The sequence below is a fragment of the Melanaphis sacchari genome, unplaced genomic scaffold (assembly GCF_002803265.2).
Source record: "Melanaphis sacchari strain LSU unplaced genomic scaffold, SCAv2.0 Contig110_pilon_pilon, whole genome shotgun sequence".
Lineage (NCBI taxonomy): Eukaryota > Metazoa > Arthropoda > Insecta > Hemiptera > Aphididae > Melanaphis > Melanaphis sacchari.
The window spans coordinates 556555-582105 of NW_020270425.1; the positions used below are offsets into that span (position 1 = coordinate 556555).

At 25.4% G+C, this 25551-nt stretch overlaps 2 protein-coding genes across 3 annotated transcripts; one reads left to right on the plus strand and one right to left on the minus strand.

Annotated features, from left to right (window-relative positions):
- The first annotated feature begins 978 nt into the window (after positions 1–978).
- On the plus strand, positions 979–17279 carry LOC112603748. Of its 2 annotated transcripts, none has more exons than XM_025352474.1 (15): positions 979–1155; positions 2827–2835; positions 3027–3035; positions 4560–4586; positions 5309–5350; positions 5556–5635; positions 6600–6651; positions 7106–7153; positions 7326–7364; positions 8490–8510; positions 8685–8705; positions 9299–9307; positions 10531–10539; positions 16604–16612; positions 17129–17279. In XM_025352474.1, exons 1-15 carry the CDS (start codon positions 1071–1073, stop codon positions 17170–17172), a joined length of 504 nt encoding a protein of 167 aa, XP_025208259.1. In that variant the 5' UTR covers positions 979–1070; the 3' UTR covers positions 17173–17279. The 2 variants fall into 2 exon arrangements, with proteins under 2 accessions (XP_025208259.1, XP_025208260.1); XM_025352475.1 differs by lacking the exons at positions 16604–16612; positions 17129–17279 and adding exons at positions 10386–10454; positions 16089–16294.
- A 4661-nt stretch (positions 17280–21940) lies between these two features.
- On the minus strand, positions 21941–25402 carry LOC112603761 (kinesin-related protein 2-like). Its single transcript, XM_025352495.1, has 8 exons — positions 25325–25402; positions 25074–25257; positions 24925–25008; positions 24609–24743; positions 24360–24467; positions 22378–22604; positions 22152–22311; positions 21941–22066 (listed from the first exon to the last, which is right to left on the minus strand). The coding sequence occupies exons 2-8, from the start codon at positions 25189–25191 to the stop codon at positions 21948–21950; spliced, it is 951 nt and encodes a 316-aa protein (XP_025208280.1). The 5' UTR covers positions 25192–25257; positions 25325–25402; the 3' UTR covers positions 21941–21947.
- Positions 25403–25551: the final 149 nt, after the last annotated feature.

Genomic DNA, 25551 nt, shown 5'->3' on the forward strand with positions numbered 1-25551 from the left:
CTTGACTGACCAATAGAAAATAATGTACAACTCGTATTAATCTGCCCTCTACTACTGAAAAAACAAAATTATATTTGCTGTTGTAAATATGACGGAATGATTTTTTTAAAAAAAAAAGTTAAAAATGATAATAAAACCAACAACCAATATGCTAATATCATAGAAAAATTAATCCCAAATTTTTATGTAAGAAAATATAAAACATAAAACTATTTATTTATTGCATAAATAATGTATTGTAATAGAATTAAATTTTTATTCGTTAGAATTCTCATGTACATATTTAATATATTTTAATATTTAAATTTTATGGTAACATACAATATAATTTATGTATCTAGACTGATAAACTGATGTAAATAATATGTATCACTATATAATACATATAAACTATAAAATTTAGTTTAGAAACTGAGAATATACTTAAGACAAATACCAGTAAATTGATAATAATGGTATAACAGTTGTTAATTGGTGTGTAGGATATTCGCCTTATATCATTGTTATTCTCTTGGTATAAACTATAAAATGTAATTAGTAAAAGCTGTTTCAAAATATTCGAAATAACAGCTTATAGTTATGTCAATTTTGTAAGTATGATGAGAAAAAGCTGTGGTTTACCAAGACTTTTCAAGTGTGTGTAAACTAATAAATTAAATCAAAATTTGATATAATTTACAATAAATAATACTTTTTAATAATCGTATGCTTTAATAAATTCTAAGAGTTACAAAATTTAATTTAGTTTAAATATATTTCATATTTTGATTCTACTTTTACAAACCTATGTATACCATATAACATTATTAATTAATTTAACATGTTTGTACCACCTCACATTACATTTTTTCATTTCGATTGTTAAAACAGATGTTTTTAAAATAAATACATACAATATTTATTCCTTTGTTTTATTGCATATATTCCAAAATAAATAGGCACTCTTTTAGTATACAGTATCATTGTACCTAAGTTGAATGCGATCATTTTAAATTTGTTCTTTGTAAAACAAAGTTGTAATTATCTAAGTTGTTATATCTTTGTAATTATCAAAACAAAAAAAAATAGCTATGATTTCATTTAAAGTTTTAATAATATTAACTTTTACAATTAATTTAAGCCACTGTAAATATTCTAAAGAGCAAATTCAAAATGGTAACGAACATCAATTAGTTTATAAATATTGTAACTATTTCTAAATAATTGAAAACTGTTGATTAAAAAATTTTTATTAAAAATTAGGTTATAGATTCATTATTTTAAAATGAAATAACACAAATTCACATAACATCACTGTTAATTTAGAGTATTGAGTCTTCTTGTACAACCGAATGATAGGAATAAAAAACTTCATAATTATATTAATAGTACTATATAATGATAATAACAATACAATATTATTGAAATTTTGTTATTAAGATCATAGTTATTAATAACTATTCAATTTTCATTCGTTTATATTTCATGAACTTATTTAAACTTTTTGGAAGACTACTTACTGACACAATTTATTACTAATTATTTATCATATCTGGTTTCATGTTATTTTTTACGATTAAAGATCAAAATGTAGATTTGAATGGTACTGATTTATAAATTTAAATTTCCATTTGATGCTTAGTAATGATTGATTCACTTGAAATATTAAATAGGTTATATATTCATAAGTTACAAAAAAAAAACTCTATAAAATAATACATATAGATCAAATGTTATACATTTTCATATATTTTATCCTAAGTTCAGACGATTAGTGAGTAAACCCCGGACTCACGCGCCTTCAAAAATTATGATTGACACCTTTACTCTGTGACGTATTGAAGTGAATACCCAAATATCTCATAGTATGACTATTTATATCAGACTCAAATATCCAGTGATTGTTTTTAAAATTGACACAACGAATGAGGAAATAAGATGTTGACTAACGAATTGAAAGTTTTAATATAATAATTATACTGCTAAATAATATCCTCGTTTTTTGTTAAAATATCATATCTGTTGTTTTAATTATTAAATTTATTTTTTACTGTCATTATGAATGTTATTATTGTATTATTATCATAACTATTATTATTCACACAACCATTACTATTATATTCCAATATTTGTATTTATTTACCTATTTGTATTCAAAGGGCATATTCCGATATTTTTTAATAAATAAATAAATTAGTTATAGTTACTATATATTATATAGTAATCCATATTATTTAGTCAAGTTTATTTATTTAGGAATATAAATTATGTTGATTGATTTTAATATTGTAAATTAGGATAGTATTTAAATACTTGAACATTTTAAATATGTATTTAAAAATCAATTAATTACAATATAATTCGGATGATACATTATTTATGCAATAAGTCTACAATAGTTTTTTTTTTTTTTTTATTGGTTTAGGAACTTTAAAACGCTGTGTTTCTAAAGGTCTCTGCATAACCAAAGACGACTATGTGTGCACTTTACACCCACATTTAAATATAATTTGGTTTACATACAAAGTTACTGTAAAATTACACAGTTCAATTCATGTTTACACACAATATGGTGTTTATACTCATATAAATATCAACGCAGTTGTATGTGTGTACATTAAATAAAACACAGAATATTATGTCGCTTTAAACAAAAAATAATAATACATGTAAAAAGTACATAGACTTTACCAATTCATCCAATTTAAAATACGCAAAATATATAAATGATAAATCCCAGGATCATCAACCACTGTATTTTATATTATAATTTATAATATATGTAATACTAAACATATTTTAAATATCAAACCATAAACTTAATGCATATTTTGTTTTTGTTTTTAGAATGCAAAAGTAATGGATTTTAAATCAGTAAATTACAGTTGTATTGTAGATATGACATACTATGATAAAATGGATTTATTATATTAATATTATGTACCAACTTAACATACTTTTATAATATTTTAAGCTTTATCTTATATTAAAATTTAAGCATTCATATTTGATAAGTTAAAATTATTTTATTTTATTTAATATTTTAGTATGCGGAGGTAAGATATTTATTTATGTCAGTATATGTATTATTATACATTTTATAGTGTATTTGTAGAACATTGTTTTAAGATTCCAAGGGAAGCACTACGTTGTTAACTTCCTTCAAATATAAGATTGAAATATTATATTTACATTACTATTTCTTAATCATTTTAATTTAAATTTTCTATAGAATTCGTCAAAATTTCGAAAAGTACAAATTATTTTGTGGTTAGAAATTCATAAAAATATTTTTGTTTATATCTAACATAACATTAGGAATGTATAATAACTTAAATTGTTTTTAAAACAGTTATTTATTTTATGGAGATACTCATTATTAGTAATCATAACAATAATTACGCATCTGGCGGGTAAAACGAAAACTGGTCAAAACTCCTGCTACATTTGGCGCTGCCGCCGACCATTCTGGCAATTGCAATACTCTGTTTACTACGACGTCGTCGACGGCGACGACTATAGTTGACTAAAGGCGACAAAAAACTAAGTAATTAGACTCAGTCCTAGCGGGGAGGAGGTTCAGGCGTTGCTCTGTGGTGCATTTGGATGCGCCATGGTAGTGTGCCCTTATATTAATTCATAATTGGAACAGAGTATACGAATTAAGTTTAATTTTTCATAAATTCTAAGTGAAGTGATGAATGCATTAATTTTATAACAATTTTTTTTTCATCACCTTTTAGTGTCATAATATCGTTTTGAATTACAACTTTTCTTAGTTGTCTCTGGTAGTAAATGAATAAATTAACCTCATTTGGTACTTTGGGAATATCAAAAGTAAATAACTAACAGTATTTTTCTAAATAACTTTAAAAACAAATAAAATTGAAAATAAAATACAAGTAAGGTAAATAACATTTCAAATTCAAATTAGATAAAATTGTATATTTAAACAAAAATTTAAAATTTAATTTATTTTTTCCAAATTTAAAAATATTATTCATGACTACTTGAAACATCTAATGCATATTATTATATTTCTTACATACAATGACATTTTTAAATATAATTATTTTGGTAAAAATCAATTTAACTTACCATTTATATTATAATTAGATACTAAAATAGTTTATTTGAATATAAATTTATATATTATAAAATATATAGTGGCAAATTATCTTTGCTTAGAATCGTTTTTACATAGAATGCTTTAAAATTTAATTCAAATTAAATATATACATTACAGTGACTTACTGATACAATGATAACCAGGGATCAGGGACTTTATGCATTTACATATTTGTTCGAGAATAGATAGAAGAAATCGGATACGATACTTATTTTTATTTATTTTTTTTTTTTGATATTTATAAGGATGTCAAATTAAAAATTTATATTTTACTTTTCATATGTATGCACATTAAGTCCCAAGTCCTGCTGATAACTGATAAATTACATTAAAAATATTATCTGTACATTGAAGCTATTACCTACTTATTCTAACATTTTCAAGAAGACATTTTTAATTTAATTTTATGTTTACTTATATTATTTGTTTAATTTCGGAAACAAAATAACAGAGTGTTTAAAAGCAACCGGGTTTCGATGTAAGTATGCTTATTTATAGTATTAAAATTAAGTGTTATCGGATCAATTTTTGTTATTTATATTATATTCCTAATCATATACAATAGGTGAAACTATTTTATAATTATCACCAGGTCCGTGAATTTAAAACAATGAAAAACCTTAAAAAATTCTTTTAAAATTTCAAAAATGCAATAAAATTTGCACTTCAAATGACAAAAATTGTAGTATCCTCGCGAACGTCGAAAAGGTACTAAATGCCAATAACATATTAAAATTATTAATCAACCAGTTTGGAAATTCGTGACTGTTATACTTATATGCCACAAATAACTAACAATAATGCCTTATTTTATTGAATCATTATCTTTGACCCGCATACAGCTTATGTAAAATATAAATTTGAGGTTCATACAACCTGTATAAAATAAAAATATTTTCTCAAAAATGTCAATTGGCAGAATTTGATTAAAAATACGAAAAAATTAACTAAAATAAAAATATGACTTAAAAATTTAAAAACGTCGAAAAATTCAAAATAAAAGCTTCATAAATGGAACTTTTGTTACATAATTCAAATTCATAATCAGTTTAAAAAAAATATACTTTCCTACAAATTTACACCCCTAATTATTACATATGTGTATTCAATACATATTAATATAAAAATTGTGCGTTACATAAATCTCCATATAATATGAGAGAGTAATAAACACCTGATGTATTAAATGTTTTTCTGTAGATAAATTAATAATAATAAATTACAATTTTGCAAAGAAGTGTGGTAAGTAATTTAATGAGGTTATAATTTATATCTTTAAAATATATTTGATGCCTACGATTAAAAAAAAAATATTAGACATATAATATTCTTTAACACCCTATATACGGCAGCATGTATCGTATATCTGAATAATAAATGAATACAATAAACATTTTTTTTTTTCCATTAATTGTGTGGTAACTCATGTTCGCGGATAATAATCAAGAACTAATAGGTACTGAAATGGGCAAAAATTTTTTTGAATTACAAACAACACATAAATTAGAGTTTAATGCATCAGAAAAAGTGAGTTTTGTAAAAATATTTTAAATTTAATTCTCATCAATTAAACTGTCATATTTAAGTTAAAACTATTTTTAATTTTTTTTTTTTTTATAAAAAATAAAGCAATCAGACATTATAGTTATTTTTATATCTTCATAAATACTTAATGTTAATAAAACTAAATTAATTATAATTATAAATAATTTACACTCAATTCACATTAAATCAAAACTTTAAAAATGTAATATTATAAATTATTTAGTTGAAAACCTTAGAAATTGATTAATATATGAAAAAACTAACGCTTGCATAGTATTGATTCTTTTTTAAGGCTTTGTAAATGAGAATGAAAATATATAATATATCAAGTATAACTTTCAACGCAATTTAAATATTTTATTCTTCCAAATATTTCTTTAAAATACGAATGATATTTAGTATTATTTAATTAGAGTTCTATGAATTGCTTATTTACTTTTGTTCTTAACGTTTGAAATTAATTTAAATTTTATTAAAAAACATTATTTTGACTAACTAACTACAAAATTAATATCTGACAACGATATCATCATTCATTTTATTATTCAGTATGTCAATAATACATTCAAAATAGAAGATATAATAATAAACGCTTTAGATGTTACCTTATTTAATTTAAATAGTCACTGTATATAATCATTTCAAGTAAAATACAAGAAAAACAAGGTATTAATCAATATCAATTATCAATAAGTTTCACAGAATGAAAGATAAATAAAAGATGTTGTTATCTATTGGTTGGTATTTAAATAATGAGTAACAAAGTGATTTAAACTCACAGTCTGCTACTTGTAGTTCAGCGTTTTTTTGTTTTTTGAAACTGTCATAATGATTATGGAGAAATTTTTTTTTTTTTTTTTTAATTTCATAGCTTCTTCAAATTTTAATATATTATTACAAAAATCACAAATCAAATATTATTGTGTTTTATATATTTTGTTTACAGCTACACTCGAAGGCGTATGGATTATCACTACTATCAAAAGCTGATATTAATAGTATGTTATTTAATACATTTTTATAATCGCTACAGACATTAATTATCTTTTATATATCTTAGCAAAAGTTTTAAATTATTCAACTAATCAGGGTGTTTTGGTTAAGAACTGTTGTTTATTACAACTGTCGACTGTATACCCAAACTGCAGTCATGCAAACATTTTTAATACCAACTTATTATAATATTATATAGACGATATAAATAAGTATATTTAAAAAATAACATATTATAATTATATATTCACATCTTATCATTGTATTATGAAAGTTTGAGTGTAACAGTTAATAAATGATTGCCAGATTATTTTTTCCAAATAACAGGAATCCCTAATATTATTATTTTGTCATTGATGAAAGCATTAGTATAATATTATTATCCATTGATTTTAACACATATTTTTTTTTAAATAATAAAACTAATGTATAGATTATAATATTTATAATTTCTGACAGATTTTATAACTGCGTATTACAATGAAATCATAAATGAAAGACCTGAAAGTAAGTATTATTCTTAAAATGTTTCAGTTTTATAAGTTTGTTTCAAATTAATTATAAAGTTTGTTTTAAACGTGTTAAACTTATACTTGTGATTGTATTTTTATATTTATTATGTATCAAGTAAAAAAAGAAACAAAACCAAATAATAAAGATTTTTATTCATTTATTACAGTTACCCCGATGAGTCTAAATGATTATTGTGAAGAACGTTGTGAGTAATACAATAAATATGTACATAAAATAAATTCAAATGTTTCTAGTACAAATTTTCCATTCTACAAATTTATACCAAAAAGAGATATGAATATTTCACACATAAACAATATGCGCAGTGGTGAAAAGTTCTACGTTTTATACTTTTAAAATAACATAAAAAAAAAAATCTTTTATTGTTAAATTAATGATAGCTGTTTTTATTTAAATATCAAATGTTGTCAAAATATACGAACTTAAACATTATAGCGGAAAACGATGGGTTCAATGTTTTTGACGAATTTTGAATTTGTGAGAAATTTAAAAGTAAAATAAAATAATAATATCACATTTATATTGGATATTATAGCTTTTAGCCTTTGTAGGTATTTTTCATAATATGCAAATGCAAAAGACAAAACTAACAAGTATATCTATACAACATCAAATAGCATTACTAAATTAATGTTAATTGTTCAAGTTTATTATCATTGACGTGTGCATAGAGTGTGACATAAACATTTTAACATGCTTTTTTTATGCTCTTTCATTGAAATGCATTAAAAAAAAAAAGTATTATGTGCTCAGCTAATATAACAATAATTATTTGTCTTTTATCAGTTCCAGTCATTAAGTACAATTAATTTAGAATATCTTATATTAGGTACTTAAATTATTAGATTTTAAAGTGGTTTTTCAAGTAACTAATAATTGTTCAAAAAAAAAAAAAAAAAAAGAGAACAACACTTTGAAAATATAAATTGTAGGTATGTACCGCCTGATTGAAATTGTAATTTGTTATGTAAAGAATGTGTCGACTTTGTCAAGGACAAGTCTTTAAAAGTATGAGAAATAAAAATAAAAATGTAAAAAACATTACTGGTCATTTTTTTAGCTTTGGATTATTTATTTTTTCATTTTAAACACTTTAATTATAATACATAAACTTTCCAGCACTACGTTTGATTTATCATTAAGTGAATTCATAATAAAACTAATTTATATTTTTGAAATAATATAATATCAAGTATTAAGCTAAAGATTTAAATTTTTTTTACTTTGTTTAATTTATATTCTAAAATCAACTATAACATAAGAACTATTTTAAAATAACACTAACATTCATTTAATATAATTTTTAAAGTTAATCAATTGAACTCATACAGTATGTATTATTATATTGCATTTATTTTTAATCGGAATAGATGTTTAAAATTATCTATTAAATTTAACAAGTTGTGTACGAGTATAACTTATTTTTACATCGCGAATTATATCATTAAACATAATTTATAACATAAAAAAATTTTAATTACTTTATTGTATTTATCTTTTATAGCAAATTGCACTTATAATAAGAGTAAGGCCATAAATGTGTTTATAATTACAGTAATATTTGTACTCACATAAAGACATACTTTACTTAATATCTAATTATTCTATCATAATTTTAAATTCATTAAAACACTTAAAATTAAACAATCCTTATATAATAATATTTGTGTATAAATTTTAAAATAGAGCTTTCTTATAAGGTATTAAACAGTTATAAATTGTTATTTAAATAATACGTTCTTGTTATAATCCATTCGGTCTTTTTATTGTTAATTCTATCACTGGAAAAATATGTTTTTCTTGATTCTCTGTAGTCTGTAAATTAGTAGATTCATAGTTAAATAAAAAAGTGATCATTTTTTTTTTTTCGATGAGAAGTGTTTTTATATTTGAAGCAATTGATGAATATTTCATAAATGTTGAATTTCAAAAATTTTTCTATTTTTAATATAACTAGGTATGTATTCAATAAACAATGGTCACAAATATGTCTTTTTTTTAATTTTATAAAATATAAAAGGAAGAAAAATTTCAATCACAAAACCACTTCTCATCAATTTAGTTAATAACTTTGTTTATATATATATATAATTATGATTTACTTTTATACTTTCACAGTTGGCATAAGTAAGTTCGTAATAGTATTGACTATTTTATTTTGTTTAAAATTAAAAAAAAAATATGTAATATTAAGCTATTTGGTCAACTTTAAAGAATAAAATGATAAATTTTTAAGCATAACCCTGACGTTAGAATAATCACAATAAAATCTAAAATTAAATTCATCTTTTATCTACTTTAAAAAGTTTACTTTATTTGATTTTTAAGTAATAATACTCAGTTAAATCACTACAAAATCTACTAATAAGACTCATTATAACAGTCTCTGACAAACTATTAACTAACGATGGTAAATAATTTATCCTGATAACACTGGGCATGTAGGATAGTATTTAATAATATTACTAAAATCAAACACTATTTACATCCGGCTAATCAGACGTTTGCTATACATTTATACAAGTAACTAATAATAATATCCAAAGAACATTAAATCATACACCAATTAAAATATCTTCTGTTTCCCTTCCTATCTACCCTACTATTAATTCAAAACTAAAAGAATATTTCAAATATTTTGGCAAAACATTTTGATAGACGATTTCAATGCCAAACACTCTCTATGTGGAGCATATCATATGACAATCCAAGAGAAAAAATACTTCGAAAAATTCGTAACCAATTACAATTATACACACATATTCTTAAATGGCCCTATCTACTGGCCACAATACTAAATTAAAAACCTAGGCATTTTAGATTTCTGTATTTCAACATTACCTATATATATAAAATTAACTGTTACCAACTTAAATGATCTTATCTCCTCTGACCACACGCCTGTCTCCCTTAAATAAAACAAAGCTCCAAAACTATATCCTATGCATCATTCTCTTTTATTACAAGGGTTTAATAAAATTGAATGAAATCTCTAAAACTATGCAAAATACTATGATAAGTCACAAAATTGTGCGAATTAATTTACCAGAACAGTTATGCAACCGTACTAACATAACCCGGTACGGTTATTTGGAATTTTCATACTAACAAATTAAAGCTGGAGTTCCCCGAGGTAGACACATTTCTCCCGATTCATTTAAAATTTATACAGCTGACATTCCTAAAACTTAAAATACTATTATAGCCACTATTATTGAGACGACACCGCAATTATTTCACTTAAACTGATTCACCGTATTCTAAAATCCAAATGGTAGTGTATTAATAAATCTGTTAATAATTATACCAATATGTATAAATATATATGATTTACTTTTATAATTTCACAGCTTTTGATAGTAAGTTCATGATATGATTGACTATTTCTTATTTATTATTATTATTTGAAATAAGGCTTCAACAGCAATGGTTTTTAACCCGTTTTATTTTTACATTTAGTTAACTTATATAGTTTAAACTTATTTACAATATTTTAATAATATTTGTAATGTTTAGAATGAAATAATTTTTAAAGTTTTTTTTCTCGTCGATTTCTTATGTTAGATGGCATATTGAGGTGTATTGTGTGCATTCTTGCAATGTGTGCTCGATTTTAAGTATTTGATAGTATGTTTTGCATATTGGTTGAGGATCTTAGCTGATTAAAAATGAGTGTGTGAGCATGGATGGTCCAATTCTAACACGGATGATTACTATGTCATGACGTCTATTGAAGTATGAAAGGGTGTGATATATTTTTGATTGTTTTTTTAATGCTTTTAAGTTATAAGGTATTTGGTATTGAATTCCAGTTATCCTGCCATGATGAGGGGGCATTTTTAATAATGGAATTATTTTATGTCATCAGAAGCTATGTTGTTTTTTGTAGGATTAGGAATTTTTTTTCGTCGTGAGACCGGCATATTTGTCTGCTTGTTTATTTCCTGCAATACCAATGTGAGAAGGTACTCACTTGAGTTTAATATTTATTTTTATTTTTTGATTAATATTGCTTGAATGTTTTAGGTTATGTATTTTATTGTTTGTGGATAAGTTTTTTAGAGCTGATAAAGCACTAAGGACATGGGCGTTCCCAGACAATTTTCTAAGGAGGGGAGGCAAAAATTAATTTAAAAAAATAAATGAAAATTTTTTTATACGTTTTTTTTATATTACATTATTATGTTTTGTCATTATTATTTTTATTTATATATTATTTTTTTTTCATCAAATATAAATTGCAATCTCCGTGGACATTCTCTAACAAAATGTGTCAGTGCATTTTCAATAAATTTTTCTTTATTTAAATTTACTTTTTCTTGATGAACACTCAACATACATGTTCTACTCAATATATTTTCACACATCGTTGAACGTAGCCATGTTTTAACACGTCTTAATGTACTGAAAGAACGTTCTCCTGTACAACATGAAACCGGAAGAGATAAAAATATTTCTAAAGCAACAGCTATAATTGGGAAAAATGTAGAATAATTTAACAAATCGATAAAATCAATATCTTGGCAGTCCGTAATTTGCCAAAAATTGTAATGGCAAAATCTATTTCAATGGCGATTGATTTCACATCGTTAAATAATGTTTGAAAAATGTTATGAGCGTCATTTCGATGATTAGTAATGAATTAATATGCTCCCTAATTTTATATAGGTCTGATGAAACACCTTGTAACATATTTGTTACAAATTCTAAAATAGCACTGTACTTCGCCATGGTAATCATAGAAATTAAGAATGATGAATTTAAGGCTGTAGAATATAAGAAATGAGCTCGTTGCCTTGTATTAGAATTCGAATGTCCTTCAGTATTTGATAATGATTTTAAATTTGTCATGATTGAAATAAAATGTTCTGAAAATACTCTTATACTTTTGTATTTAGACGACCAGCGTGTTTTACAAAAAAGTGGTATATTAGGTATAAGTTTTCTTCTAAGCGTACTTTCACGGAAAAATCTTATATATAAGATGCTAGTTATTATTGAAAGCTTATGTTGAATGATTGTGTCATTTTCAATTACGTCAAAAACTACATCTAACACATATATGTAGAATTTTCCAAAAGACTGAGCATCCTGATACAATTCAGTATTTCCTTTGAATCGTGGCCATAAGTAATTTTGGACTGCCATGTAGAATGCTCAAATGATAATGGATGATGATTAACTGCGTAACATGAGCAGCCTTAGAGAGTAACACCGGATGTTTAGCTTCCTCTGTCAGAAGCGATAAACGAAGTCGATCGCTGACACGTATTAATCCTTCATTGTCTAAATATGGTGACAACTGAGCAAGTGAATTGAAGGTATTCTCCAACATGATTAGATATAGTTCTTACGTGATTCCACTCACATTGTGGCAATAGCTCCTTTTTTTTTGCTAACTCTATTTGTAACAAATATTTTAAAATCCTTTGGCCCAGCCTTTGACCATGCCAAAACAATCGTTGAATCGGACAATGCTCTGAAGCTTTGTACACATACAAATTCCTTCAACAGTGATATCTTTTGTGCAAAAAGACGTGCTTACAAAAGTGCGGCACAAAGCTCTAAACGGGGTATGGTCATGGACTTACCGATCTTGGACGTAATTAACAGAGGAACCTTTGACTTGCAAGTAATGAAAATGAAATGTACGTTAATAAAACCTTGATTGTCCGTTATTCGTAAAAAGACCTTCGAAGCATAGCCCTTCTGTGACGCATCATTATCTTGTTCCAATTGAAGAAAACAGCGAATAACTTAGAACGGTGCTGAATTTATACCATAGGTAACAGTACACAACTCATATTCCTGCACTTCCTCGTGTGGTGAACGCTTCCACAGGATGTGTTGGTAAACACGGTCTTCTTCAAGAACCAATATCTGTCGATATATCTTAATTATGTCCGCTATGAAGATGTACTTATAAAATCGACAACGCAATAAGATGTCCCTAATATCGGTTTGCAGTTTAGATCTAGTTGCTAAACAATCGTTCAGAGAACGTCCCGACGATGAAGGGGCGGAGGCATCAAAAACAACTCTAATTTTTATGTCATTCTCCTTCCGTTTTACAACTGCGTGATGTGGTATGAAATATTCTCCCGCGCGATCAGTCAACTTCATATGGCCTAGTGCGATATATTCGTCCATAAAATCACGATAGGTATTATATAGCATTTCATTTTTGCTTAGTGAGGTTCAGGATTATATAAGCGATTCAGGGCTAATGAACGGGATGACACTAGGCCTAATGAATAAGCGTCACTTCTTTTACTTTCCTTTTCTATTGAACCAAGAATAATGGATTTGAAAGGGTAAAGCAACATGAAATCCTCAATTACAATCCCGCGATACTGTTTCTTGAAAATGTCGTTCACATACTTCATTTCCATGCTTGGGCCATGGTTTATATAAAGTTTTTCAACTTCCCAAAATTGCTGTTCACCTATATCTTGGCTATCTGATGCTGCATGAACCGCCAACGATGATGCCGTAGAGTATTCTCTTGACCCCTCTATGGCTCTGACTATTACCCAACCAAACTGTGGGTGCAAAGCTGAAAGCAGACCAGGACTATGGAAAATGTCCGATCGTGATTGTAAGATGAATGGATATAAATCCCCTCCGATCAACATGTCTACTGAGCCTGGTACATCAAAATCAGGGTTAGCGATTGGGAGATGCCCGTATCTCTTACGAATTGAAGTGGGTAATTTTTGATTCGGCACGATAACAGTAATTTTTTGTAATATTACGATGTTGGTGGCTGATATTTGTGGTACATCATAAAACAAGGAAATAAAACTACAATTGGTTGAACCCTTAACAGTTCGTACGGGCTGTTGTGCTAGATCACTAACCTCTACTCGTCCCATGTCACGTGGTAAATCAAGTTGGATCGCACATTGATTAGTAATGACCGAAATTTGTGATCCAATATCTAATAAAGCTCGTACTGGCAACAGCTCACCAGATTGGTCCCATATTCTCACGACTGCCGTAGCTAGTACAACACTAATATCTGATTTCACTGCGCATGAAAAGTTAGTAGATGTAAGGTTCTGATCCGCGGGGCTTTCAATCGGCTTTGAAATTGTCGCTACGTTTGGTGTTGATGTTTTTCCTGAACCCTTATTTTTTGAATCTAAATGGAACAATACACTGTGTCGTCCTTCACAAGTTTTGCATAGGTACGCCGACTTACAAGAGTTTGTTTCATGATCCAAACGTAGACAAACAAAACATAATTTCTTTTAACGACAAACTCCCGCCGTTCGGCGACAGATTTTTTTTTGAACACTAAATATCGAAATAACGGGTGATCGCAATCGCAAAACGCAAATCTGTTCTTGGCAGTGACAGTAGTCGATAATGAAGTCTTCAAGGACGCCTTGCCGCCCTTGCCCTTTTTAGTACTGCTGTTACCCAATGACAGTGTATCCGTATTAGTGCCAACATTTTCTAAAATCTTACACCGATTCGCGGCGAAGTCCAATAGCTCATCCAGACTTGGTATGTTTTCTTGAGGTACACTTGCTTCAAATAATCGACGAGTGTCAGAGTCAATGACACGGGCACCGATGTAAAATAGCAAGAATCCAGACAAATCAGTAACACCAAGTGCCTTTAGCACAGCTACATTCTCGCGAAAGGTATTAAAAAAAGATACTAACGAGGATACCGATTCCCGTTGTAAACGTTCAAAAGAAAATAATTTATCACAATGTGCCGTAGCAAGAAGTCGCTTGTTGTCATAACGATCCTGAAGCGCACGCCAGTCAATTGCTTAATTTTCCGAGGTTAGTGGAACTGATTTGACAATGTTTAAGGCCGAACCTAATAAGCAACATACCAAATAATGAAAGCGCTCTATATCCGTTATTGACCAATTTTCATGCACTAGTGACGTAAACATATCTCGAAACGCGCACCAGTTGATAAGACTACCGTCGAATTTTGGACGCTCAATCTTCGGCAACGACAACGATGCATGAGAATTATACATATTTTCGCGTTCTACGATTGCACCTTGTGGTGTAGTTGGAGGATATCTACGTATTTTTGAAAACACCACTTGAATTTCTCCACACATTTCTTCCATATTCTCGGTAATTCCTAAATCTGAACTTGTAAATTCATCAGACCTGTTTAACTCAACCAGGCACTGTCGCGGTGACAAACGCACATCATCGAATGATCGAGAATATTATCGATCATTCCAAATCTGTACCCAACAATGGGTAGTGACTTTTGATTTGCACCCCAGGTGTGGGATAAATTTTGATTATACTAATTTTATGTTTAGAAATAATTTTAAGTTGTCTTAAATTCAGATATTAAAAATGCGAAACGCGGACACTTTGTACGGTCGGGTAAATATAAATATCAAAAAAATGTCAAAAAGTAGTATAATATATAAATAGTATTTAGATGTTATGATTTTTAGAATATTAGCTAATAAAAAATATTATAATCTATATTAAATATGAATGTCAAATGACAATATAAATATTATGTCAAAAGGTAGTATAATATAAAAATAATATTTAGCTGTAATAGTTATTACTATTACAAATTTTTAGAATATTAGTTTATAAAAATAAAAATAGTAAAATATGGAAATATTTTATATTAATTTTATTTTTATTTTTTCTATTTTAATAATTAACACTATACATAATTATTAGTTACTAGGTACTTATGTATAAAACTTATATTTATAATAATATACACTTTATGTATATAATAGTACAAGGTGTCCGCGTACTGCATTTTAAACAATGGACAGTACAAAGTGACCGTTTACTTTTAAATGAGATGTAAATTTAAGGTTGTCTTCAAAATTTATTCCTAGTATTTTGTTAAAATAATGGTGCGTTATTTAGGTGTAGGTGTTGGTTTGTTTTAGGTTTGTAGTTGAATACAATGCATTGACTTTTGGCCAGAGAAAATTTGAATCCGGTTTCTTTGCACCAGTATTGGAGGGTTTGTAATGATGATTATAGAATGCTTAACGTGGTTTCTATGTTATTCCCATCGCAATAAATATAGCAGTCGTCGGTGAACATGATATGTTTTTTTGGATAAGGTATTTTGTCGAAGATGTTTTTTATTGCAATTATGAACATTATGACACTCATAACTGATCCCTGAGAGATTTTAAATAAAAAAATACTGAACAAAATTAACACTTGTAATAATAAGCTTTTTGTTTACCCTTAAAGATTAAAACGAAACGATTTACTCGTTTTTACTAATAAATAATTACACTCATTCAAATCATCACAATAGTTCCATATTAAAAATTTTATTATAAAAACTATGTAATAGCTTTAAAAAAAAAATTATAATTTTATTTTATCATTCGACTGTAAATATAATTGATTTAATTACGTTTGATTTATAATTTATTTGTAATTGTAGAGTGTTTAAGTAAGTTAACTGATTTAAAATAAATAATTTTTTAATCTAATCACTAATATCGTTTCCATGATAGTTAATTATAAAACATAACAGACCTAGAATCACAAAATATCTTATCAATCAATCATTCAATTATGAATATAATAAATTGACTATTTCAAGTATCATTTAAGTACAATAAAATAATACTTTTGTATATCCTGTCATAAAAGGCTTACTTTGTAATTCATATGATCATATTAATATAAATTATAATTAACTAATAAAACATTTAAAGATAACTCATTTAAACTGTATACAATTTTAAATCCAAACATAATAAATTACTTTATATTTACATTATATTCAAATATAGTGAGATTAAAATAGTTACCTATGCATTATCATGTTTAAAATTAATTATAATATATTAAGAACTGAATAATAAATGTTTAACAATTATTGTTAAGAGTATTATTCATGAAAATAGCATAACTAAGTTTTTGTATTCACATTATTTTTTTTAAATTATAAATTTATAAACAGCAAATCTTAAATCCAAATTTAATGGTGAGTATATAATTATTTAACGAAAATACATATACCTAAACTTAAAAATCATTATGTGACATTAAGATTCGTGACAGGTCAAAATTTAACTAATTTTATTGGTAGATATTTATATAGGTTACGATACGCTAGCTCCCCAAGTTAAAAATAACATAATATGTAAATATGTTAAAGATCACTATAACATTAAAAAAAAAAAATTAAAATACTACTTATTGAATGTAAAAAGTAAAAACCTTTTTATTGTAGGTATAGTAATAACATATTTATTATTTTTTTATTTGTAGATAATAATAGATATGAAAATGTCGAAACTGCATATAAAATATGTAAGAAAACTAATACATTATATTTTTTAAACTGATTTTATTATGTTGATGAACTTTTATTAAGATATTATCAATAGAACTAAGATTATGAAAAATATAAATAGATGAAATGCATTTTATTGTTTGTAATTTAAAATAATAAATAAAATATACAGACTATCAATTAATAATATTATTTATAACACAGTATTATCTCTAAGCTGACTAGACACATTTCCCGATAACCATGAATGAACTATCCGCTTAGAAAATTCACTCTTCTCGTATTCCAAACTCGAGCAATAACATTAAGACGCAATCGCTCAGTCAGGTGTCTATGTTATTTTTCGGAAGAAAAATTATTGCATTATAAACGATGTTAAAAATAAGGTTAATAGGTCATTGTCGACTAAAATAAAAGTTCTCCATTTACATTGGTTACAATAATTTTAACGACACATAAAAAAAATGGAAATTAAAACAATGTAAGCGGAATCTGTCTTATTTTACATCTAACGATAGGCTACACCTACTCTTATCGCCTCTCTTTACTGTTATCTTTGTTATTAATACCATAGTGTAATTTAAAATCTAAAACATGTTTAATGTTTATGCTGCCTTTAAAATATCCAATTTACATAAAAAATTTGATTCAATATTAAATAACTCCCCAGTACTTTCAATTGCTCATTTAAAATTAATATTATCTCCTAACTGACCTACCTCAAATTTAATTAGTTTGAAATGGCTGTCTATACATTTCCTTCAATCCATAGATGGAGTTTATCTAATAAATGCGCTATCCAGTTCAATGATTTTCTCATATGCAATTACATAGACATATATATTTCTATTCTAGTTTCGGAAAATGCGTGATGTGGAACCTTATCTGCTTAATAGTAGAATACGTCGAGTTACGTGTATAGTACGATGTAGAAGAGATTGATATTAAAATTTTTTATACTTAATAATCACAAAAAAAAAAAATGATAAATTCATCATTTTTTTTTTAACTAATAAATTAAGTTCATTGTTTTATCTATTCACACAAAATTGGAACCTACTTATTACATCATTATTTATTAATATAATATTTTATTTTAAATCATGTTATACTTTAGATTGGTACGATTGCTTATATTAAGAAGCAATCAATTATTTAAATATAAAGCAAAAACTAAAAATATGTAATTAATTTTTAATAATTAAATACTTTCTTATTTAGATATTAAAACAGAGGACCTTAAGAAGAAAGGTAAAAATCAAATATAAACGAAATTAGATTTTAGGAACAATGTACTTCATTGCTGACGCGTATCTGCCTATTTTTACGTCATATGCTGTGATTGAAATAAATACTAATTTATTAAACCCTTTATTGTAAATCTATCACGCTAGATTTGATTACAAATTTAAATTGTAACAGGTGCAATTGTAAGTTGATCATTTTTTGAACGGCTAGAATAATGAACCAGTGTTTATAATCGTAATTAATTGTCATAATGTTGAACACTTACTACGTAGGAAGAGAATAATTATAAAAGCAAACCCGTAATACTTAATTTATTATTGTTTTTTATAAACACAATTCATGTAGATGTATTTAGAATTCTATTAAGATGAGGAATATAAATTAATTATAGTTTAAAAATACTTATATATCACAGAAAAATAAAAAAAAAATTAAAAAATCCAACAAGTTAACGCAGATAAGATTTTTAACTTTACATTTTTTAATGGGTTTAACTTTAATTTAAATCAAACGATACAAAATCGGTGATGTTGAACGGAAATTTGTGATGTTCCGATTGGGTCTGAGAGATAAAATTAGTACAAAGTATGTGACATTAAAAAAAAAAAAAAAATGTATATAATGTTTATAAATATATTCTAATAATAGTTTATACTAGCGGCTTTTATAATAAAAAAAAAATAAAATAAAATAACAATGAATATATTAATTTTCTAAGGTTGTATTATCTTCTTATTCTTCTTCTTCTGGCTTGATCTTCTTTACGAGAGTTTTTGCCGGTATCACAACTTCACGCCATTTCTCCCGGTTACGGATTATATTTCTCCGGTCATTAACTCCTATCCTTTTTAAATTGTCTTCGACCACATCCATCCATCTTAAAATCGCATTATAAACATATTTATATAGGAGTATAATACTTTTATAATTTACCATTTAAGGTGCAACAAATCATACAGAATGCTCGTGAAGAATTCACAATGAAATGTTTAGAAAAACAGGCTAAAAAAATGATAGAAACATCAAACAGGAAACCAAATCGTATTAATGTAAGAACTACTGTTCGAATTCCAATCCTTGATGTTGATAAGGCAAGAGGATCATTTTGTATTTTATTAGCGTTATCGCCTATATTCAAGAGAGCTTGTACAAATGATATATAAATGATTACATTTAAAATTGAAAGATTATAAAAAAATAAATATTTTTTATCTATACAACTAATAGGTACAAAAAATGGTTTTTTAAAGTACAAATAACAGAAATAGCCCCATAAGACGTAATCTTTATTGACTTAACAGAAAAAAAAATTAGCAAAATAAAAGGAAATTATTCTCCGAGAGGTTTCCGGCATAATAGTAATTCTATGAGTTAGGGATATCCAAAAGTGTCATTGTAAAACAAAATTTCAAAATAATAGATTAATAGATGCACTTGTCGAACAGCTAAAAAATAAGTAGTTCGAAGTACCATAATAGTTTATCTTGTGAATATAATATATTTACATGATTTTTTCGATTCAAGTTATATTTTAGTAATTAAATGGAATATTACCCAAATTATCTATGAATTGTAGGCATTTTATTTAGTCATTGTCAGCATTGACTGGATAAATTAAAAAAATTATTATATTTTTAAACATCAATCAACTATAAAAGTTATGCTTTTGTAGTATTCGTCCCAGATAGCAAAAATAGATTTTTTTATCATTTTTTTGATATTATTTTTAGTATGATATCATTCGATAAATATTTTTTTTTTGCATCAAATTCGTTGAAAAAATGTTTTAGAAATGATTATAAAATGACGGTTGGCCTCGAGTTTGACATCAATAAAATATTACCAAATTATTAATTATGTGATAATACAATTGTGTTATCATTAAAATATTTATGAAAAATAACAATTAATCAATACATTTGAATTGTAATTAAAACGTAACATTTAAAATAATAATAAAACAATACTATTATATTATCGATTTAATATTATTTCCATTTTATTTTATTAATATATATATTTTTTTTAATTGAGCTTAAGCCCGGCAACTTTGGCCATTAGCTGTTTTTTGTTTGTAGGTTATTTGTAGCTGGGGGGGAGGGGGAGTTTGTATGTGTGGCAAGGATTTTGTCACCCATCTGGGAGCTAGCAACACCGGCCGATACGTACACTCAAGAGTGTTTCCACAGTTGAGTGTACGGACCTCACAAAGCCATACAAATTAATATATTAATATAAAATGTATACTTTCTTTTTGTAGTATCATTCAAGAATAATAGAGCTATTATTATAGAAATAATAGATCATTTTTTTTCACCTAAAAAAATATATATGTATATCATCAGCAGTCCATGAATAATTTGGTTAAAGCTACATAGTCCTTATACCCTCGTTGTTCCTTCCCATACACTTGAATCCATACTTATTGGCATCAATAAGTATGCATTTTATTGTTAAATAAATCTCCATACCTTATATAATTATAATATAATACTAAATAAATATTATAATATTTAATAAAATACAATAATATATTATAAATTTAACTCTATAGTTTAATAAAATGCATATTGTGCATATAATTACATTTTTATACAAACAATTTATTAGAAATAAGTAAATAACAGATTATTGTATATCATTACATTAATTAATAAAAACAATTAACAAACTATGCAAACATTTAAATTGAAAATAATTTAAGTATTATACATAATAAACGTATTACAAAAGAAATATTGTGTAAACAATGAATATTAAAAAAAATTGGTGAAAATAAATTCGTTATAATAATATTATTATATTTATACCTAAAACTTATGTTTAGTATTATATATTACATAAAAAATGAATTTATCTTTTATAAAACAGGTAGTAAAAAGAACAATATTTTTTTTCATCATTATAATTAAATTATAACAATTTACAATTGTATAATAAATATAAGTATTTTAATTAATAATATATACTGTACCTAATTAAAAAAAAAACCTTTGAAACAAAATTAGGAAGTTTCCTAACTTCTTCTATGTAAAAATTAAAGTTTAACTTATATCATTAGTAATAATCGAAATTAATATACTATCAAAAACCCATAGAAATCTAATGAATATATATTACAAGGAAAATTGTTTAAACTTTATATTATAAAAAAAAAGAAAAATTACAATTAATTAATTTATTAATCATATTATAGATATATTTATCAAATGATAATAACTTGCAATTTGTATAGTTAAAATTCAGAAGATTCTGGCTTATTTCTGAATTTGGCACCAGCAATAAATATTTTGATTGGCTGCTCCACATCAATTGAATTAAAATTTTGAAATTTGTTAATTTTTTTTATAGAATCTATGATTAAAACATAATGTTAAAAACAAACAACTAACAGTTCTATGATTCAACATTTAATTTAAAGTGATTAAATTTCACTCACCAAAAATAACTGAACAACTTTTTAAAGTATGAAATACTTTCTTTTTTTTCTGACCTTTAAAACTATATTGTTCCAATAATATATCTTTAAACATGTATCGCATGATTGCACGCACCGTGCTTGGTAGAGTTCCACGCACCAAACGAGATAATTCTGAAATCTAAAAATATTTATGTACAATAATATCTTACACATTTTTAGTATTACATTATATTTAATTTTTTACCAATTTTTTTTTAAATACAGTATCTAAAAGTTTTTCTTCAAAAATTTCCAATTCGTCTTCATTTGATAGTGGTAGTGCAAAGATGAAATTATTATCTGAATCATCATTCATTACTTCTTTGGAACCTTTGTTTAAAAGTGAATTCTCGAGACTTTCAATCCTTTCTACTAAAGCTTTTATTTCATACCAAGTATTTAATGTTGTTCTATTGATTTTTGTTAAAATATCTATAAATGATTAAAAATATAAATAAAAAATATGCCAAAGAATATTTTAATTTTAATTGAATAAAATACTGTTTGCTAATTAGTGAATGTAAGTGAAATTTTTTATATACAGTAGAATCCGCGTATAACAATCTTAAAGGAACATAGAGAATCAGATCATTTTATCCTGATGCACGTGAGATAAAATAAACCAAGTACACGGCTCTCGAAATTCTATATCCCGAATATTGGTATATACATTATACGGAATAAAAATAAGCTGTTTCTGCGGTATTGGGAACCAATAAGTAATAACAGTAATGATGCATAATATACCACAGTTGTTTTTTTTTAAACCTAATTTATATTTCTTGTTGTTGAACAGAGGACCGATTATATGCAGTTACCACTTCTTATTTTGTAAAGAAAGACTTTGTTAAACAGAAAAAAGTACCCTGTAAAAAGGTCCCCGGAAAAAAGTCTTTGTTGCAGTATAAATAAAATACTATATTTCCACTATACTTGTACTTTTATTTATAAAATAAATTAGATTGACAAATTGTATCTGTAGATAGATAGCACATATTTTTTTTTTAATTTTTAATAATAATTATCGAAGGGTTAACTATTATATGACTATGATAATCATAGAATACAATTTTATCATCAACATTTATAGAAAAAAAACTAAAATAATTGGAAACAGAAAATGTCGTTAAACAGCTCAAAACAAGTCAAAATTTATTTTGAAAAGTTTATGGTGTATAGAAAATGCTATATAATATAGATAAAACAAAAACATTTATTTTCAATAAATGTAACATGTATTATATTATGTATATATAAATACCAATACAATAAAAGATTGAATTTAAATCTACTATTATGTATGAATTTTCTGTAAGTATCAATCAAAATGAAGGAAAACATATTTTACTTATATATTTTCTAAAAGTTATGTTTATTTAATTTTTTTTAATTTTGTATTTGTCATTATTTATTTTTTGTATATTTTATTTTGTTTGTGCAAAATAACTTACTATGTGGACTTTAGACAATAATAATTTTTTTTTATTTTCTATCATGTACATAATATGTGAGAGTAATTTTTAATCCAAGAAAGGTACCAATTTAATTTATTTGTTTGTCAATTATTTTCAATAAATGTAACATGTATTACCCATGTAACTATATAAAATATAAACACCTACCTATACGATAATAAAAGACTGGATTTATATAAAATATTAATCTTGAATCGTTAATTGATATCAAAAAAAATTTGGTGCTTCTTTTGTGTAAGTGACACAAAATTATTGTAGATTTGAGCAGATCAAGGAAAAATAAATTTAAGATATTACACAAAAAAAGATTTTGGAAAAAACCTTGATAATCAATAATCTGGTGTAGTATGTGTACACGATTTGTAATAGTAGTTTACCCCTTCTTAATTTATTATAAATTATAATTAATAACAATATTTTAATATTTTTTATATATTTATAAACCTATGTAACGCGAGACTTTTTTCCGTGTGACTTACCGAGGACTTTTTTGTTCTAATATCAGACTTTAGCCCCCCCTCCTTTCTCTAAAATTCAATCAAATATCCACCTTGCTATAACCACATTTAAAAAAATTCGGAGCCACTGTATTGAATAATTATTAGTTGTTATTACTTAGCTATTACCTAAATCCTATATACATACATAATTAAAGTTATAAAAATTAAAAAATTAATAGGTGTATTATTATTTTAAAATATTGTATACATACCATTATTAGAATGCGGAGTAGAATTAGATGATAGATTAATGTCTGTCACTTTGAATGGCGATGATGAAGTTGTTACGATCTTCTCAACTTCGTTAAAATTGATTACATCTATAACAAATTAATATAAAATAAAATATTGCCTCATAATGTTTTTAATTATTATCTTGATTATTTTTAAGATTAATATAGCATATCAATATTGAAACATAATTTAATCAATAAATTTAAATATTATATAAAATAACTTACTACACATTTTAGATTTTGGGCTCAGAGATTTGCATTTGTTTGTATCAAAATTTAGTCTTCTTTTGAACAATGATGTACCAGGAAAAGTTTTTTGAAGATCATTAAGAATTAATTTTTGCTTAGAAGGTGGTGTTTCTGTAAAATAAAAATAAACTATTATTTGAATAATTAGTACTGACTATTTTTATAGAATATTTGATATACCTAAAACAATTTTTAAATTTATAATAATAATAATTATCTGTTATAAGAAAGTATATAATACAAACACAAAAATAAAGAAATAAGGGGAAATATAACAAACAAATAATAATACCAAGTACAATATTTTCCTCGTGAATAATTGTGTTAGAATAGTTTGTATCTTTGTCTGAATCATCTTCTTCGTCGATAGATGAAGCTAAACAATTGATCAAGTTAAAATTAAAAGGTATATATAAACAACAAAATATAAATACAAATTACCTGGGCTATCTAAAGAGTTAGTGTTCCACTTAAGTTTTTCAATTTTTTTTAAATCATTTTTCATGACTTTTTTTTTTAGTTTTTTGGAACCGTGTGAGTCTTTCTTTAGAAGTTTCATTTGAAGATGAAATATTTGATGTGTCTTCAGATGCTTTTGCCTTTTGTTTAGCTATAATATAGTCATCTGTAATATATATAAAAATAATATTGAACTTCACAGTTACAAAAATTATTCAATTTGTATTACTTACCTAAATCACTACATAATTTTTTGGCTTGTAAATAGTCAAAATCAAATTTATTTGGAGGAATTCTTCGCTTTATGAAATGTGTTGCATTTTTTTTTGGCCATGCACAGTTAGTTTTATGGACCCAAAACGATGGTACAACTTCAACAGTATTGTCGTCCACAAAATTAATAACTGACCACATAATTGTAAGATTTGTCCACTAATAAAAAAAATAACAATAATAATCT